At 31.3% G+C, this 17,993-nt stretch overlaps 1 protein-coding gene and 1 pseudogene across 1 annotated transcript; one reads left to right on the top strand and one right to left on the bottom strand.

Moving 5' to 3' along the window:
• Positions 1–849: 849 nt before the first annotated feature.
• On the top strand, positions 850–2,686 carry LOC7463770 (protein OXIDATIVE STRESS 3 LIKE 1). The gene is made up of 2 exons (XM_002324165.4): positions 850–1,299; positions 2,049–2,686. The coding sequence occupies exons 1-2, from the start codon at positions 1,004–1,006 to the stop codon at positions 2,515–2,517; spliced, it is 765 nt and encodes a 254-aa protein (XP_002324201.2). The 5' UTR covers positions 850–1,003; the 3' UTR covers positions 2,518–2,686.
• An 11,628-nt stretch (positions 2,687–14,314) lies between these two features.
• On the bottom strand, positions 14,315–17,466 carry LOC18107734 (LRR receptor-like serine/threonine-protein kinase ERECTA; annotated as a pseudogene).
• Between the last annotated feature and the right edge of the window lie 527 nt (positions 17,467–17,993).

Raw genomic sequence — 17,993 nt, 5'->3', positions numbered from 1 at the left:
GTTGCGGTTGCTTATCAAAATATTTTTCACTCGGAAATACATCAAAATGATATATTTTTTTTATTTTTTAAAAATTATTTTTGATACCAGCGCATTAAAATGATCTAAAAACATAAAAAAAAATATTAATTTAAAGTAAAGAAAAAAATAAAAAAATTTTAAATTTTTTCAAAAACATTTTTGAAACGCAAAAATAAATAGAAACGAATTAGATGACCGATCTATATAAACAAGTCATTTTAATATTTATATCTAATCCCAAGCTTTTTCTTGAATCTTTATGTATAGAGATATATTTAATTTAATATTACATCAATATCTATTCTCCTCCTCCTCTTCTTCTTCTCTCAATTAAATCCCAAAAACATTATGAAGGATCATAAATGTATTTGGATAATTTAATTTACAGTCGTTAGTCTTTGCAACTTGTTTTATATTCTGCATTACTATTTTCAAACAGGCCAATTATTAATTAAAAAACAATTTTTAATTTATATGAATAAATATATTTTGATGCAATAGAATGTCGTTTATCCCTAGGAGAAAACACAAGATTCCAGAAACTAGTAATAAAAAGAGCAGCAAAAAAAGTTTTGGATAAGAAAAACAAATCAGCAAATGTAAAACCACGGGCGCCGGAAAACAAGCTAATTTATTTATTTATTTATTTATTTATTTTATGCAGTAACAATAATAAAATTTTAAAGGATATTGGAACACCCATCCATCCACTACTATGCATCAGGATAAGGCTAAACTAAGAAGAAACTCTTCTCTCCTCTCTTCGTTGACTACTCCCTGGCGTAGCTCTTAAAGTTGACCTGGCTAAGAACAAATCTCATATATATAACTGAAACCAAACCCCACCCCACCCCATCACACATACTCTTTATTTTTCAATCCAAATCTCTCTAACAAAGCACAGATAAAACGGGTAAAAACCTCAAAATCTCTAAACAGACAGACACACAACAAAAGGGATTTTGTTTTCTTGTCTATAGTCATGTCAATAGCAGTAGATAGTACTTGTAATATAGATATGGATTCCACGGGATTTCCACGCGGAAGATTAGGGTTTGTTGTGACGTCCTCGGTGTTTGATTCTCCGGTCGGGAGGAGGGAGGAGATGGCGGAGGAGTGTAGTCCGTCGTCTTTGACGACATCTTCTAAGTCCTCGATCGGAAAAGACAGTGATCTGTCGGGCGGTGGAGAAGATGGGCTGGATGAAAATGAGGTGCAAAGTGCGTATAAAGGGGCCCTTGATTCCATGGAGGGATTAGAGGAGGTTTTGCCTATCAGGTAAATAATTTTATAAACAAATCTTTAACGGGCTCCTTCTAGTTTTTTCTTTGTCGTTTGGGATAAATCAGTGTTCTATTTTGTTCAACTTAATTAATTATTTGTATTTATTACTGAATTTGATGGGAACCTGATATTGCTTTAGTTAATTAAGTGTTGCTTTCATCCAAGGGGGTCTTTAGAAGCGGAAATTTGAGTGGATTTGATTTTTTTTTTGGGCTCTAGTCATGGGCATGAGCTTTTGATTAACTGGGGGATATGGGCATCTAGTTATTTCCTTATGGATTTGATTTGGCCGAGGAAGCTAGCAAATCTCAATCTCTGCTACCGTCAGTCTTCATCTGGATCATAAATAAGACCCATTAAGATACGAGCAGGGCAAGTGTGTTTTTCTTATTCCTGTTTTTTTTTCCCCTTTTTATTGGTGGTCTCAGTGGAAGTAGTGGAGATGATTTTTCCACCCCTTCTCTGGCTAGGCTCTGCCTTGTTATATTCTTTCAAGTTTTGACTTATAAATTGCTTGCAAGTTATGATTAGAGGAACTGATTTATTCAGAGTGGCATCTTATGATTTGAGAATATAGCACAGACAATAATGGGGTATTTCATAAACTGATTGGCACCTGCCTGCTCTTTTTCTTTTTTTCTCGAAGAGCTTTTCTTGTTTTGGGATGTTTTTTAGCTAATTGAACTCTGGAAAACTTGTGTTGTTTGCTTCATTTTTTACTGATGATGGAGAAATGTTTGCAGGAGAGGTATATCAAAGTTTTATGATGGAAAATCCAAGTCTTTCACAATTCTGTCCGATGCATCCTCTTCTCCCTCCATTAAAGACATTGCTAAACCAGAGAATGCTTTTACCAGGAAACGCAGAAATCTTCTTGCTTTTAATCATTTTTGGGAGAAGAACAGGGGTTTCCCTCACCGAAATGGGATATCAAAGAGACCTATTAGCTCTAGCAAAAGCACATTGGCTTTAGCAGTTGCCATGAGCAGTTCCGAAAGCATTAGCAGTGCTAGTGAGGATTCAAATTCAACTTCAACTTCAAAGTCTCCCCCACATCTTCCACCTCTACACCCAAGATCCAGGGCTTCTCATAACAATCTAGCATCATTGCCATCCCCACGACAAAGTTTTTCTCCCTGGCGGTCATTCTCTTTGGCTGATTTACAGCAATGTGGCACGGTAAACTCATATTGTGAAAAAACTGATCATTAACTTGACACTTCCATCTTAACTTGTGCTGATGCGGAGACTTTCAATGTTCTGGGGATGTAGGGAAATGTTTTTTTTTTTTTTGTTTTTCATGTTGCTTGCCCCTTTTTGTACGTGTTTCGAGTAAATGGAATGTCTAGAGGAATACACACATTCTCTCCTTCTGTTTTTATCTCCTTAAGCTATTACACAATCATATGATGATAGTCTGAACCCGTGTGCCCAGAAAGGAACTGCGAGCCGGCTTTAACCCAAAACAGTTGCTCCCATGTACTGTAGATTTCTTGAGGAAAATGCCGATGTAGCTTAGAACCCTGAAGGGTAAGAATGCATCAGCCAATCTAGATTCAAACACCCTCCATAGGTTCTGCAGATGAAGCAGCACAGAGAATTGAGCTCCAGATTTTTCAAGTTTTACAGCCTCTTCCAAATAATTTAGCGAATATAACCACGTGAAAAAGGTTTTAAGAGTTTCAAAGTTTCAACAACACCGCATTTAAAGGATGCTTGAGAGAGTAGTAATAAGTTATTTTTATTTAGAAATAAATTAAAATAATATTTTATTTATTTTTTAAAAATTATATTTGACATTACTATATTAAAAAGATTTAAAAATATAAAAAAATTAATTTTAAGTAAAATAAAAAAAAATTTAAATTTTAAAAAAACATCGTTCCAAACACATTGTGAAAGCATGGGTTGCATTTAAAGAAGCGCAACGGCTGAAAAGCTAACAACTTGTTAGTCCCGCCATTCCAAATTCAAACAAAAAAACCTATCTAGTCTCCGATCTAAAGAAGGAATGCTAGTGCGCGAGCTCCGGATGCTTGAAAGCTGCTGTTTTATCAGATCTAGTTGCGGTTCGCTCTTTCACTTATTCGGTCAAGCAGCTTCACTCCTCTCCCTCCGGTCAAGCTGCTATGTTCCTTGGCAGTCAGTCTCCACCCCTAACCCCATTCCTTCTAGCTCTGGAACTTCTATTTTGAATCTGAGTTTCTACCTTTCCCTAATGGGAGAAGAATGGCTGACACGTTGACTACCTTCGAGACTCAAAAATCTAACCCGACACGACCCTTCCGGGGCGGACCCCAACCGAAAGGCGCTAGACGACGGAGGCCACGCCTCCCTCCTCTCCTTCTGGGCACTCGTACCTCTTGAGCTGCGAATCCAGGACTTTCAGTTCGAATCCATGGCAAGACAAAGGGGAGGATCCTTTTCTATTTGATTGCCTGGCCATTTCATTGCTTGCTTGGTTCCTCAAACCACTTACCGGTAAAGGGAAAATTTTTAAAAAAATTATGGTGTATATAAAGTAATTAGTGATATTTTATTAGTTATTTTTTTTAAAAGAAATCTAAGATAAATTTTGATAATTAACTAATAGGGTATATTCTATGTACACCATAATTTGATTCGAAAATAATAGTGTCCATGACGGAAAGAAAAGGAAACATTCCATAAGAGTAATATTATATTTATGTGCTGGAAGAAAAAATAAAATCCGAGTTAGATATAATGGATATGCATCCATAAGAGTAATATTATATTTTTAATAACCATCTAGGTGGTGGCCCAGTGATAAAAGTTTGGGATCAAGAGATTTGCTTCCTCTGTGGTCTCAGGTTCGAGCTCTGTGGTTGCTCATATGATGGCCACTGGAGGCTTACATGATCATTAACTTCAGGGCCCGTGGGATTAGTCGAGGTGCGCACAAGTTGGCCCGGACACCCACGTTAAACTAAAAAAAAATATATTATATTTTTAATTGAACTTCGTTGATAGATAATGAAAGTCCAAGGTAGAAATGAAGATGATGACTCATTGTGCTCATGTTTTTTTGTCGGGATATACTGCCTAGCTAGGACTGATAAGATCATTGTGAAAGTCAAAATCTGTTGAAAGAATACCTAATAAGCTATACATGATCTGAAGTGTTGCTAAGAATGTGATCAACTGCAAGATTTGTATGCGAAGACAAAGTCTATATGAATAAAATTTTGTTTTTATTTTTTATTTTTTTTTATTAACGTGGGTGTCCGGACTAGCTTGCGTGTACATCGACTAATCCCACGGATCCTGAAGTTAACGGCCATATAAGCCTCCAGTGGCCATCATATTAGCAACCACAGAAAAATAAAAATAAAAATGTAGTCAAATTAAATAAATAAGGATGAAGATGAAGATGCTTGTGATGATGAAAAATAAATAAAAATAACATATCAAGACAAAGTATCTTTAACGAAATCAAATTGGTTTCATATCATATAGATTTAGACTAACATGTATGGTCTTCAGCCATGTTACTTTGTTGACTTATTTTAATTTTGATAAATGTATTAAAAAATAGGCATACATGCATATGCACATATGCCCATCGATAACTTCATCATTGACCAACAAATCCCTAAATAAAATTAGATACATGCACATGCACATATATACATATACATGTGCAATCCTTGAAGAATCCTTCTTGTTATTATGACTTAATAACCTAAAGTTTATTCTATTATGTCCTTATTTCTTTAATAACTTAAGAAATCATAAGATTTATTCAATTAAACCCTCGAATTTTAGTTCTAGTAACAAAACTCATGCAAGGCTTAATTATCTTTTTGGTTGGATTGACACCCCCACTTTATGTTTTCTTTATCTTTTGACATGAAGATATAAATTATGATGTGTTTATATTGTAACTTTTTTCGTCATCATCACCATTGGAACTCCACCTTTCTAACTACTAAATCGACCAAAAAGATCACCAAAACAATTATTTTATCCTCTCAAACAGCATTTTGACATCAAAATATATTTTTAAACTCAAATCAAACTAAAAAACTTGAATCTTTAGTTTTGCCATTTGATTAGGTTTGAAATTGGCAACAATGGAATCGAATAATTCATAGATCATATATACTTAGAAACAAAATAAAAAGTAAAGAAGGGTTTCCATCCAATTGATCAATAATTCTAGGGGTGTTTGTATTGATTCACCCAAGAAAAAAAGCATCCATGAGCATTAATAACCAAATATCCATACAAAACCAAACAAAACAAACAAGAATAAAAAAGAAAGTCAAAGAATTAAAGGGACTAATTACTAAAATTAGAAGAATAGAGACTGTAACATAATAAAGGACAAATCTAGGGGTTGAAGTAGTATAAAGAGAAAGATTGGTGTTGAATATGGCATGTGGAAGCGCACAAGATACACTATCACAATCTTTAAATTTACCGACGGAATTTTTTATCGATATTTGTACTATTATTCTGTTGGCAATTAATTTACCAACAAAATCACCGACGAGAATTCTCCGTCGGTGAATCTTTCATCGGTAATTTTTTGTCCGTTGGTAATAAAAAAATATTATTACTGATGGATTTACTGATGGAAAAGGCGCACAAAAAAAAATTATCCGCTTCATTCCGTCAGTATTTCCCTTGGAAAAATACCGTATGTAATTCTATCGGTAATTATTTAAAAATATTTTTTTAAAAATCTATTTTACAAAACTATAAAATAATTAAATTAATATAAATCAACACTCTATAATACTCAAAATGCTTGGAAAAAAGAAGAAGAAAATCATATGAATAAAAAATTCTACAACAATATTCATACAATTATTAAGAACAAAAACAATTAAAAATAAAATAAGAAAACAAATATAGTGAAAAAAAATAAGAAAAAAGAAGAAAAAATAAAAATTTTACCTTAGTGTGGTTGCAAGTGAAGCTAAGAAGAGAAAAAAAAAATTCGTAAAATATATTAATTAAAAACAATTGAGAAGAAAAAAAAAAGGAGAAGAATACATACCTGAGTATGCAGGAGAAGAGAAAGAAATGGATATTGATGTTTTTTACATATAGGAAAGAAGAAGAAGAAGAAAGGAGCCCCGTCTATTGTGAAATTAGGGATTCTAGACTTTTAATTTGGGCGTTTTACCGACAGTTTTGCCGACATAAAATTAAATATTAATATTTTTAATCATTCCGTTGGTGATTTTGTCTGTAATATTTAATTTAAATTTTCAATTTAATCAAAAAATTTCAGAAACCGCCAAATATCACCGACGACTTTTCAATTTGTTGGTGATTCCGTCTGTAATATTTAATTTAAAATTTTAATTTAATCAAAATTTTTCAGAAAACCACCAAATAACACCGACGACTTTTCAAACCTTCGGTGATTTTGTTTGTAAAGAACAGTAATTAAAAATGCGATTGGGAAGTGAACAGTTCTAGAGCTCTATGAAAAATACCGACGGAATTTTCCATTAGTGATTCCCTTTGTAATTGACATGATGAACAATGTTCACAATTTACCAACGAATTTACCAACGGATTTTACCGACATAATTTATTTCGTCGGTAATTCCGTTGGTAAAAATGGCACGTCATCATTTTTTTTGCTTTATTTTATTATTTTTCCACTGTAATTCTCTCGGTAAAAACCAAGAAAATATTTCCGTCGGTAAAATCCATCGGCAATTTACCAATGAAAATATTCCCTAGATATTTTCATTTGTATTTATCGATTTTCTAGTAGTGAACAGTAAGTTGACAATACTCGTGACATATGCGGCAATTGGATGAATCATATCAACTTTGGTTTAGTAACTCCAGATTGATTTTGTCTTGTTAGTTGTTGAGGGTGTCAAGTGTGTATAATTTTAACGACACTAATAAATTATATATTGATATTTTAAAAGTATTTTTAAAAAATTTAAATTTAAATTTTTTTTTTATGTTTTTAAATTGTTTTGATGTCAAAAATAATTTTTTTAAAATAAAAAATATATTATTTTAATATATTTTCAAATAAAAATTACTTTAAAAAATAATTATTATTACATTATGAAACATCTTCTAAATCATTTTTGAACTATATTTCTATCCTTTTTTCAATTCCCTCTCTCTCTCCCTCGCATATGACGCATGAACATGGATGCTCGATTTTAAGCTAAAACCTGAGATGGCAGGTTGAGAGTCGATAACTAGATTAAACCTTATGCAATTTTCATATAAGATAAACTATTAAAAACTATCATATATGTTGAGTGAAAGAAGTTTTTTAATATAAAGGATAAAATAAAGAAGAAATAGACAAAGAAAGTAAAATATATCAAGGAGTTATTTTATCAATATATTTCTCAAAAATCTAATTACAAGGTACAACTATTTTTCTTTCTATTAGATATGTTTTTTTTTTCTATTATGTTTTTTTTTTTAACTTATCATTTGTTGTAAGTGTAACTTACAAGGTTGATCAAATATAACTCAAAGGTTGTTAGATTCAAAGCTGGTATATTAAAATATTTTTTTTGTGCTATTGATTATTTATTATTTACTCTCTACATGGAGACTTGATTTAAATTTTAAAAATATCAAAAAAATAATTTGTTTATTTTTAATGCCAAGGATTATGAACTTTTATGTATTCCCGGTATTAAAAGAAACAAATACAAAAATATATTTTGGCTTTTTAACCACAAATCAACAATTAGAAAAAATACAATAATATCTTAGTAATATTCAAACAAATAAGCAATATAACTTATCTTAGATAAGATGTATTAGGGGTGATATTGTCCTCTTTATACACTGCTAGTCCTCTTATCGAGACTCTGAAAATCAGTTAGAGTTTTTAATGATAAAAAAATCAGGTGGCGCGACTCCAATCTTTTTTAACTGATATAGGACTAGAATTCTTTATTCTTTTCACACCCCATCAAAAATCCTAATTCAGGAATATAATCGTCGCGATGTTGTACATGTGCGACTTATAATACAAGGATATTTTTTTAGCTTTAACTCGAAATCATTGTATTAGTTAGAATTGATTTTTTTTTTTTGGGCTTCTTGTTGTTAAAATAACCATGTCCTTAATATCAAAATCTATTGTTAAAAAAGGTTCAAATTTTGATAAAATCTAAAAACAACATTGTTTTAATTATCCAGTAGTATTCAGATTCTTGTAATAATTACTTCTCATCCTCATTTATTACCTTACTAGTTTAGTCTAAATTATTAGTTTTAAATTATAACTTTACCATAAAGTTTAGAACCATTCCATGGCCCCTTTCCTGAAAGAAAAAAATTCAGATCTAAGAGAATAACACAGGAGGAAATGGGAAGGAGGAGGTTGAAGATACAAAGGCTGGAATGTGTCAAGGCAAGGCAGGCAAAGTACTCGAAACGGAAAATCGGAATTCTCAAAAAGGCAAAAGAACTTGCCATTTTATGTGATATTGATCTCGCACTTCTCATGTTCTCTCCCACTGGGAAGCCCACCCTCTATGTTGGCCAAGACAAGTAATTTTTTGTGTTTTTTTATTTTATTTTTTTAAATATTTCCCTTCATGTTAATTCAATTGTCTGTTTAGGGTTTATGACTGATTTTAAGCAGATAAACCCTAACCATCATAATATATTATTATTAGATTATTTTGTTAAAAAAACAGTATAATCTTTTTGTTTTGTTATTGTTGTTTAATCGAATTTGTTTCGCTATGCATAGAAAAACGTACTAAAATAAAGATTTTAATTAGAGTTGAAAGATATGACTAATATGATTCAGATATAAATCTCTAAGATTTTGTCCTTACGATAAAAGACAAGATTATAAAGATGAATTAATTGTATATTTGTGAGATAATACAAATTTTATCAAAATTATTTTTATTATGTATGTTTTTGTAAGATAATATTATTTTTTTTATAGAGATTTCGGTACTGTTTTGGATAGGATGTCAGCATTGACTTTTGAAGAACGAGAAGAAAGGTAGTGGTTATTTATTATTTATGCTCATTTCTTTAAGAAAATCAACAAATTATTACGTTCAATATTTACTTGAACGATGTGATATATATATTTATTTTATTTGGATATCCTCACATCTTTTTAAAGGATAAAACTAATCCCGTCGTTTGAGGTTCGTGGCTGCCCCTCTCAATAATTGCGCTTTCTAGAAATCAAACTTGCATTCTCACTCTTGCAGAGATATGACAGTGCCTTAATCGTTAGATAAACACTTTATTAATGAATGATGTGAAAATTAAGTATAATTGTAATGCATTAGTTACTTTAATAAAATCTTAGGGTTAATGCACGACTGCCATTAATTACTGTTCTTTAATCTTAATATTATTTATTTTCTACTAACAATTAATTATGTTTATAAATGTGTTTAAATAGGAGGAGATACACCAAGAAGGTAAGCTCTTTAATCTTTTCTGAATCATATTAATTAGTTATATTGTTTTTATAAATCTATTTTATATTTTATATGAACTAATGGTATTAATTTTAAATTCCTTGTGTTTTTGAAAGATTATAAAGAAAATGTATCCAATGGATGACTCGGAAGTGCTTTCAAATAATTCTTTAATTGACAGGTATATATAAAAATTGTGTAGACCAAGAAACAATTATATATATATATATATATATATATATATATGCACACACACACACACAGAGCAAACTTTATAGCTTTTACCTTACATTTTTTTCTACTTGTTTAATATTGCAGAGAGGAAGCAGTCAAAGTACGTTCTTTCATACCTAAAATTAATATATAATTCTTTTATGCTATATTTTCGATATTTCTTAGCAACAAAATCATCACTTTACAAGGCGAAACAGGCTGAATTACTTGAGTTGAAAGAAAAACTTGCTCAAAAGAGAAAAATATTAAGGTTACTACCATGCATCTCTACTTAATTTTGTTATTTTATTTTGTTTATATATATATATATATATATATATATATATATATATATATATATAATTTAAAAATACTTATTATTATACTCAATCTTACTGTAATGTTAGAGATTGGACAAATCCGGATAAGATCAATGACCTAAGACAAATCAAAATAATGGAAGAGCATTTGGTTGCTACTCTCGCTAGAGTCAGAAGCAAAAAGGTATGTCCCATTTTTTAAAATCAATGTTTTATTTTTTCTTTCTTATTTGATAAATTAATATCTTATATACCTTTCGTACTCTCTCTCTCTATTAAAATTTTAAGACGTATCATTAAGCATTGTATTGCCTCTTTTTTTTTTTTTTTTTCTAACCCGGGTATTCTCACACCCCTTTTAAAGGATGAGACTAGTCATGTTTGGGGTTTGTAGTTGTCCCTCCCAACAAATACGCTTCCTGATAATCAAATTTGTGTTCTTACCATTATAGAGATATAACGGTGTCTTCGCCGCTAAACAAATATTTTATTGGTTTAATTGTCTATGGTTGAACTAAACTTATTTCTTAACCAAAAGAAAAAGAAAAAAGAACCCTCTTAATTGAGAATGCCTAGGCATCATGCATTTCACGATCAAAGATCTTGGATAAAACATATGGTGTGTAATTAAAAAAAGGCTGCATTTCATTTAAACAGGTTTAGGATATGTTTGATAATATTATAAAATATTTTTTAATTAAAAATATCAAATAATAATTTTATATTTTAATATCATTGACATATTAATATCACAATCATTATGTATATGGGCCAATAATAATTAAGTGTGTTTTTCAAAATGTTTTTTAATTGAAAGTATAAAATAATAATTTTTGGAATGCATTTTGATGTCATTCACATCTCAATATCACAATCATTTAAAAAATATTTTTGAAAAAAATATCATTAATATAATATATTTTGAATCCAAACTCAGCTTAAAATACACTTGAAACCGCACTACCCAACACATCTCGACAACGAAGAGACAATCCCAATGAGCTTATAATTTATGAACTTCTCAAATTGCAACACCGAGTGGGTACAAAGGCATTGTCACGATTTTTTTTATTATGAGTATACTCATATTTTTTTAAAAGATAAAATTAGTTGTTTGGAATCTTTTAAATAAATACGTTTTCTAAAAATTAAATTTGTATTCTTATTTTTATAAAAATATAGTATTGTCTTAACGGCTATACCAACACTTTATTAATATTATCATAAGGTTTTAAATGAATAAAAAGCTCGATCTAAAATAAATAAATATATATATATATATATATTTATACACATCTGGTCACATACATTGTATCAAACTTCAAAACTAATCACCTTTTTATTTTTCCTAGATTGAGTTGCTGAAGGAGGGCTGCTAAACTTGCCATGTTCATCAGGTTTCGCTGTAGTTGTGCTGTTATTTTCCCATTAGCTTTGAAGCGATAATAACTTAGCATATAATTATATCGATTTTATGCAGGGAGCCATGGAATTACGCACCCAGGAAGCTCGGTTGCCTGGATCCTCCATGGAGTCGCTCTTTAGGCAAACGGCTAGTCTTTGTGCCTTTCTGCATAATGAATAATAATAAGCTAAGCTTATAGGGTTTCATCTATAACTCTTTTTTTCTTTTTTTTACTCTCTATTATTGGTTGCTTGCTTGCTTGCCAGACTTTGCAACATCATCTCTTGGGACGTTGTTGAAATTAATTTATCCAGCTTTTATTAGATCTTGCAAGGGTCTGTTTGGAAACGCGGTGCAAACCGTATTTTCTTAAATTTTACATTTTATTTTTGTTAAAAATTATTTTTTTGTGTTTTTAAATTGTTTTAATGTGCTGATCTCAAAAATAATTTTTAAAAAATAAAAACAAATATTTTTTTAATGTATTTTTAAGTAAAATAACACTTTGAATGTCAATTGTTACCATAATTCCAAATAGACCCCTCAATGGTGAAAGAAATATTAATTAAAAATATCAAATTGATACAGTTGATAAAGCAATGTTTTACTGAGAAACATCAACATTTATACAGGTGTACGAAATACCATAGTTAAGGCTCACCAGTGTATTATTGCTTATGACGCATTTAAGATATATTTGAGAGTGTTGTTGTGGTTGTTTTTTAAAGTGTTTTTTACTTGAAAATGCATCAAAATAATTTTTTTATTATTTTTTAAAAATTATTTTTGACATCAGTACATTAAAATGATTTGAAAATACTAAAAAAATATTAATTTAAAGCAAAAAAAAATAATTTTTTTAAAACGTTTTTAAAACACAAAAACAAACAGGTTAGTGCTGCACTGGTTTTTTCTTTCTTTCTTTCTTTCTGATACACTTGGCCAAAAGTTGCGGCAAAAAAATAAAAGTTTTACAATTTATTAAAAAACAAAATTTATTAATGTTTTTTACTTAAAACACGTGAGTATGATTCATAAAATATGATTCAAAACTTATCATCTGCGTCTATACATGAAATATGCTAATATGATTAATGTCTTTAATTAAAATTCTAAATTACCCTTAAATTAAATTATCTTAACCCTGAATTAACCTCAAATATAAAACCTGAACCCTTATTCATAAACACTAACATTAATCTCAAACCTCAAACTTTTAAATTCAAACCCCAAACCTATAATTCCTAATCAAAAACCCTAAATTTTTAAGTTCATAATCCAAATCCATAATATATAACCATAAACCTCAAATTTTAAATCTCAAACTTATAATCCGTATACTCTTAATTCCAAAACATAAATCCATAATCCCTAACCTTAAACTACACTTTTTTAAATCCAAACCTTAAATTCTAAGTACAAAACTGCAATTTATAAACACTATATAGTCTGGGTATGTTTGTTTTTTAGATAACTTTTGTGGTTGTGGTTTGAAAAAAGTAAGTTTAGAAAAAATATTTTTAGTTGTAGTTAGTTGGATTTAGATATGTATTTGATAAAAACTGTAGTTGAAGTTTATATATATTAAAAAACATGTATAAAATGTTTGGGTAAAATGTTTTTCCTGTTTGTTTTTGCGTTTAAAAAGTTTTGAAAAAATTTGAAAATAATTAATTTTTTTCTTTGCTTCAAATTAATTTTTTTTTTTGATATTTTCAGATCATTTTGATACACTGATGTCAAAAATAATTTTTAAAAAATAAAAAATATATATTATTTTGATGCATTTCCGAGTGAAAAGCACTTTGAAAAGCAACTGCAACCACACTCCCAAACACCCCCTGTGAAAATATTTACGAAACTCAGTTAAAAAAACATGTAAAAACTGCTACACAAAACCTGCGTTTCAAACTTAATTTTTTAGTGGGTCCCGCAGCATAAAACGCAGTTTGGTTTGTTACCAAATATATTGCTACGTATGTTTTGCCGCTAACGTGAAAGCTAGCGGAAAACAAATGCACGAAAACCTGTACCTGTTTGTTTTTTGCGTTTTAGAAGTGCTTTTGAAAAAAAATTAATATTTTTTTCTTTATTTTAAATTAATATATTTTTTGTGTTTTTAGATTATTTTGATGTGCTAATGTCAAAAATAATTTTTTAAAAATATAAAAAATATTATTTTAATGCATTTCTAAGAAAAAAACATTTTTAAAAGCAATTGTTACTATACTTTCAAACACTACACTAATTTCAAACACTAAAAACGCACCCCATACCCAAAACACAAAGAATAAAAATAGACGGGATATTGTTAGGTTTAAGAAAGCACAAAAAATGATATTAAAATTTCTTTACATTAATGTAATATTTTAATGTTGTTTTTGTTCATTTATTGTAACGTTAATTGATCTATCTTTAAATATATTCTAGTCTATCTGTGCCAACACGACGAATTAAAGGGCCAATTTTATCAATGGCATGATTTTCTAGTGTTTGTGTTGTCTCATCCTCCAACACAGTATCATCCAGACATAATGTTTCTCAAAGCATTTTCTAGGGTCTGCACCCATTTTCTCAGAGACCAGAGCCTCAGGCTCTAACCCCACCAGCCTCAGGCTCCCAGTGATCCTGCGGAGGCTAGAACAAAACTATACCCATGATTGATAAAATTAAATCCACATCATGAACACAAGAGCTTGCAACTGCAACACTTCAAAATTCCTAGTAAAGTAGTAAGTACAATAATTGGATTCCAAATCTTTGTACACAATTGCCACTAACTGATCATCTACTAACACCCCCAACAAAAAGAAGAAAAACCTCAAATTCAATACTGCTTTGGGTTCATATTTTCACACCTTAGCTCTTTCATTGACTGTTTTGGGATATTACCTCACCAAACTTCAGGAATAGCTCGGCTTCTGAAGTGCTCATGGAGGGACAATGTAAAATGTGTGCATTCTTGATATTTGCATGCTCATCCATGTAGCAGGGCACTTTGTTAGATGGGAGTAGGGCAGGTGGAGCTGCGGTGCTTTGTTTTGGTGGGGGTCATGGGTGGCACAAGGCTCCCCAGAATACGTCTCACTTGATTCATGGTCGGGCGGTCTATTGGCCGTCTCTTGGTGCATAGGAGGGCAAGTTGAAAAACCTTCTTTACCGCCCCAAGATCTTTACAGGTGAGATCTCGGGATCAACAGTTTCCATGGCAGCATTGTAAGCTGTCTTGGACAGTATCTGATTCAGATAGGAAATCAAAATGTCAGAAATTACCGACTCTAATTGTATTTTCAAAACAAAATGGTAATAACGAGCTAGATTTACAGTTTTAACAGGAAGAATGAACAGGAAATCAAGTTATGAACGCAGCAAGCAGATAAATGATGCAAGTTGGAAAATGCACGTCTCCCGACTCCCAAGAATTGACAATTATTTATACTAGTATGATTTCTTTCTGTGACAAGCTTCTGCTCTATGCGAGACATCCCATGTCAAACGAGAAATCTAAAGCTAGCACATGATTTGTCTTTGCACTTCCTCCATAGTAGGTCAAGAGATATCAAATAAAAGGAATACCAAGGATGGATAGAAGACACACAAGATGATGAAGATTGCATTCGTTGTCAACTGCTTTCCTTCGAGTTGGCAATTCAAGTAGAACAATCCCGTAGCTGACACATCAGACTTCTCTGTAAGATGGGAAATGCGGGCATACTCAGGGTCTATATAACCAATCGTTCCCGTTATGGAGGTAGAACATAGAAGTATAGGATTTGGACACACATAAACGCTTGGGAATCCCAAAATCAGTGAGATGGGCCTCGAAATCTTCGTCTAATAGAATGTTTGATGACTTAACATCCCTGTGAATTATGCGAGGACTACAATCATGATGTAAATATGCTAGCCCTTGAGCTGCTCCAAGTGCTATCTGAAGGCGAGTATACCAGTCAGCCTTTTTCTTCTTTGTCAGACCTGAAAAACAAACGTTACTTACATATATCAGAATATACAAAAATATTAACACGCATGCAACGAGAACCTTAGTTGTGAATAGACTTAAACTCACCATGATGAAGATCCCACGGACTTCCATTTTCCATATAATCATAGAAAAGAAGGTCCCCATAAGATGACAGGGAGTATCCTTGAAGGCTGATTAGATTCCGATGCTTGATGCTCCCTACTGTCTCAAGATCTGTCTCGAATTCCTTCAAGCACTGGGGATAATGAGAATAGAGCCTCTTAATAGCCACAGGCCTGCAGTTTTTCTGGAAAATTTTGTAAACAGTGCTTGAGGCACCATGACCAACTATGTACTTCTCACTCAAATTCTCAGTCATCCTCATAATATCCTCATACACATGGAGAGCCATATTCATGTGAAGGATAACCAACTTTGGCTTTGAGTAATTAACTGGTTGTTCAACAAACACAAGTTAGCAGCCAAGCATAATTTTCAATTGCAGGGAGATCGAACTTTATATAGGCAAATAAACAAATTGAATAGTATGTAATTGCTTTTTATCGATTTTTTTACTTTTCTAATTTATGTTTAGTTTTCTTCACCCCTCAAAATTACCTCCAAAAGTAAGATATTGAACTTGCTCAGATATTTCAGTTTAAACTTGAGGAACACTAATTTTTTCCTCTAGTGGGACTTTTAGCAGAGTTCAGATTGACGAAACTCCGCCATAGTTAAAAATCATCAAACATGATTTGCATCCTATGATAAAAGAAATAGAGAATGCCTGGTTTGTCAAGCGACACATCTGAAAAAGGTGCTGGATTATGTGGCCGACAAGCTGCTACTAAGATCATGAGAAGAATCACAAGGGCTCCAAGTGCAATCCCCGGTATTGCTGATTTAGAAATTGTGTCTGCATCAACAACAGAAAACCAAATAAAAAAATAATAATAACAAAGCCTATTCCTATCAGGTGGAGCACTGAGAATCTTACTATACAGAGATGATGCCATGCATAAAGTACATTTTCGCCTTTTTCCTTGATAATGAAAGGTGTAAATGCATCTAAATTCCTATCTTAAATAACCTGATCAGTTTCAGGATGATAACAGCAGATAAAAGGTATTGCCAACACAAGTAAAATCTTACAGTCAATATTTTGGTACCTGGTGTTATTCCCAGTATGGTAAAAGTATGGTATAAGGCTACAAGCAATTGCTAGTAGGACTCGTATATCAAGTTCCAATCAAATTTCAGGACTTTTACCAAGTAGCACTATGTGTTGAATAACATTGGATGGTTACCTCTAATTATACATGAAATTGAAGAGACTAGCCTCAGTGTCTAACTCATAGATTACTTCCATAGTGCTGAGACAAACTGTATATGTGTATACCTCGCTCTGCTGGATGGGAATCATGGCATGGAGAGTTGAGCCAATGGCCGCAAAGACCAGGATTTCCTATGAAACTGCCACAGAAGGTTAGTTAAACGTCGTGAGCCTAACGTTAACTAGAAGATACATATTTATAGTAAACCAGAATATATTCGAGGTTTGAATTAAGACAAAGTCAAATTGATTTCTGAAAAGAATTGCAGCACAGATAGATAATTTCAGTTAGAATTTTGACAAGTATACAGTCAGATATTCCAACCTTTCAGGTGGAAACCTTGAAAAGTTGTTGCTTGTAGGAATAACACCAGCTAGGTTGTTATAAGATACGTTTCTGCAGAGGTGCAACAAGACAAGTTTAGTGAAGTTAATATTTTGATCATACCATCTTAAAGCACAGTAAGGGACAATCATTTAGAAGAAAGAAAAACTGTGAATGGTAAACTTACAAGAAGACACTTAAGCCTTGTTTGTTTTCAGGAATTCATTTTTCTGGAAACCATTTTCCTCACTTTCTCATGTTTGGTAAACACAAGGAAAGTTAGTCAAAGAAACTGAATTCCAGTCAAAAAAAAAAGTAAAGCTTTATGGCAGGAAAGTGTTTTCCTTCTCTTATCTCAAGGAAAACACTTTTCTTTGTTTAACGTGTGTTGTCTCCTTGTGACAAGCAAAAAACGTGTGTTGTCTCCTTCACTTTCATTTTCCTTGTATTTTCAATTTTTTTTTTTCCTAGTGCTTTGTTATTTCCTAGTGCTTTGGTAATAACAAATAGAATAGTGAAAATTTTATTCCCATAGAGGATAAATGAATATGAGGGAGACGAGAATATAAAATATAAAATGAAAATAAGATTTTTTTAAAAAATAATATATAGTTATATTTTATAAAATAAGCTATATATGAATATAGGATATAATAAAAAAAAATTCATCATTACACTTTTTAGATTTTATTCTTTTATTGT

The sequence above is a fragment of the Populus trichocarpa genome, chromosome 18 (genome assembly GCF_000002775.5).
Source record: "Populus trichocarpa isolate Nisqually-1 chromosome 18, P.trichocarpa_v4.1, whole genome shotgun sequence".
NCBI lineage: Eukaryota > Viridiplantae > Streptophyta > Magnoliopsida > Malpighiales > Salicaceae > Populus > Populus trichocarpa.
The sequence above is the reverse complement of the archived record's forward strand: the minus strand, read 5'-3'. Positions and strand labels throughout refer to the sequence as shown.

Excerpts from the sequence above, each read along its gene's own strand:
- LOC7463770 (XM_002324165.4), top strand. The coding sequence starts at position 1,004 with ATGTCAATAGCAGTAGATAGTACTTGTAATATAGATATGGATTCCACG. Across the intron at positions 1,300-2,048 it reads GAGGAGGTTTTGCCTATCAG|GAGAGGTATATCAAAGTTTT; the intron begins GTAAATAATTTT and ends AAATGTTTGCAG.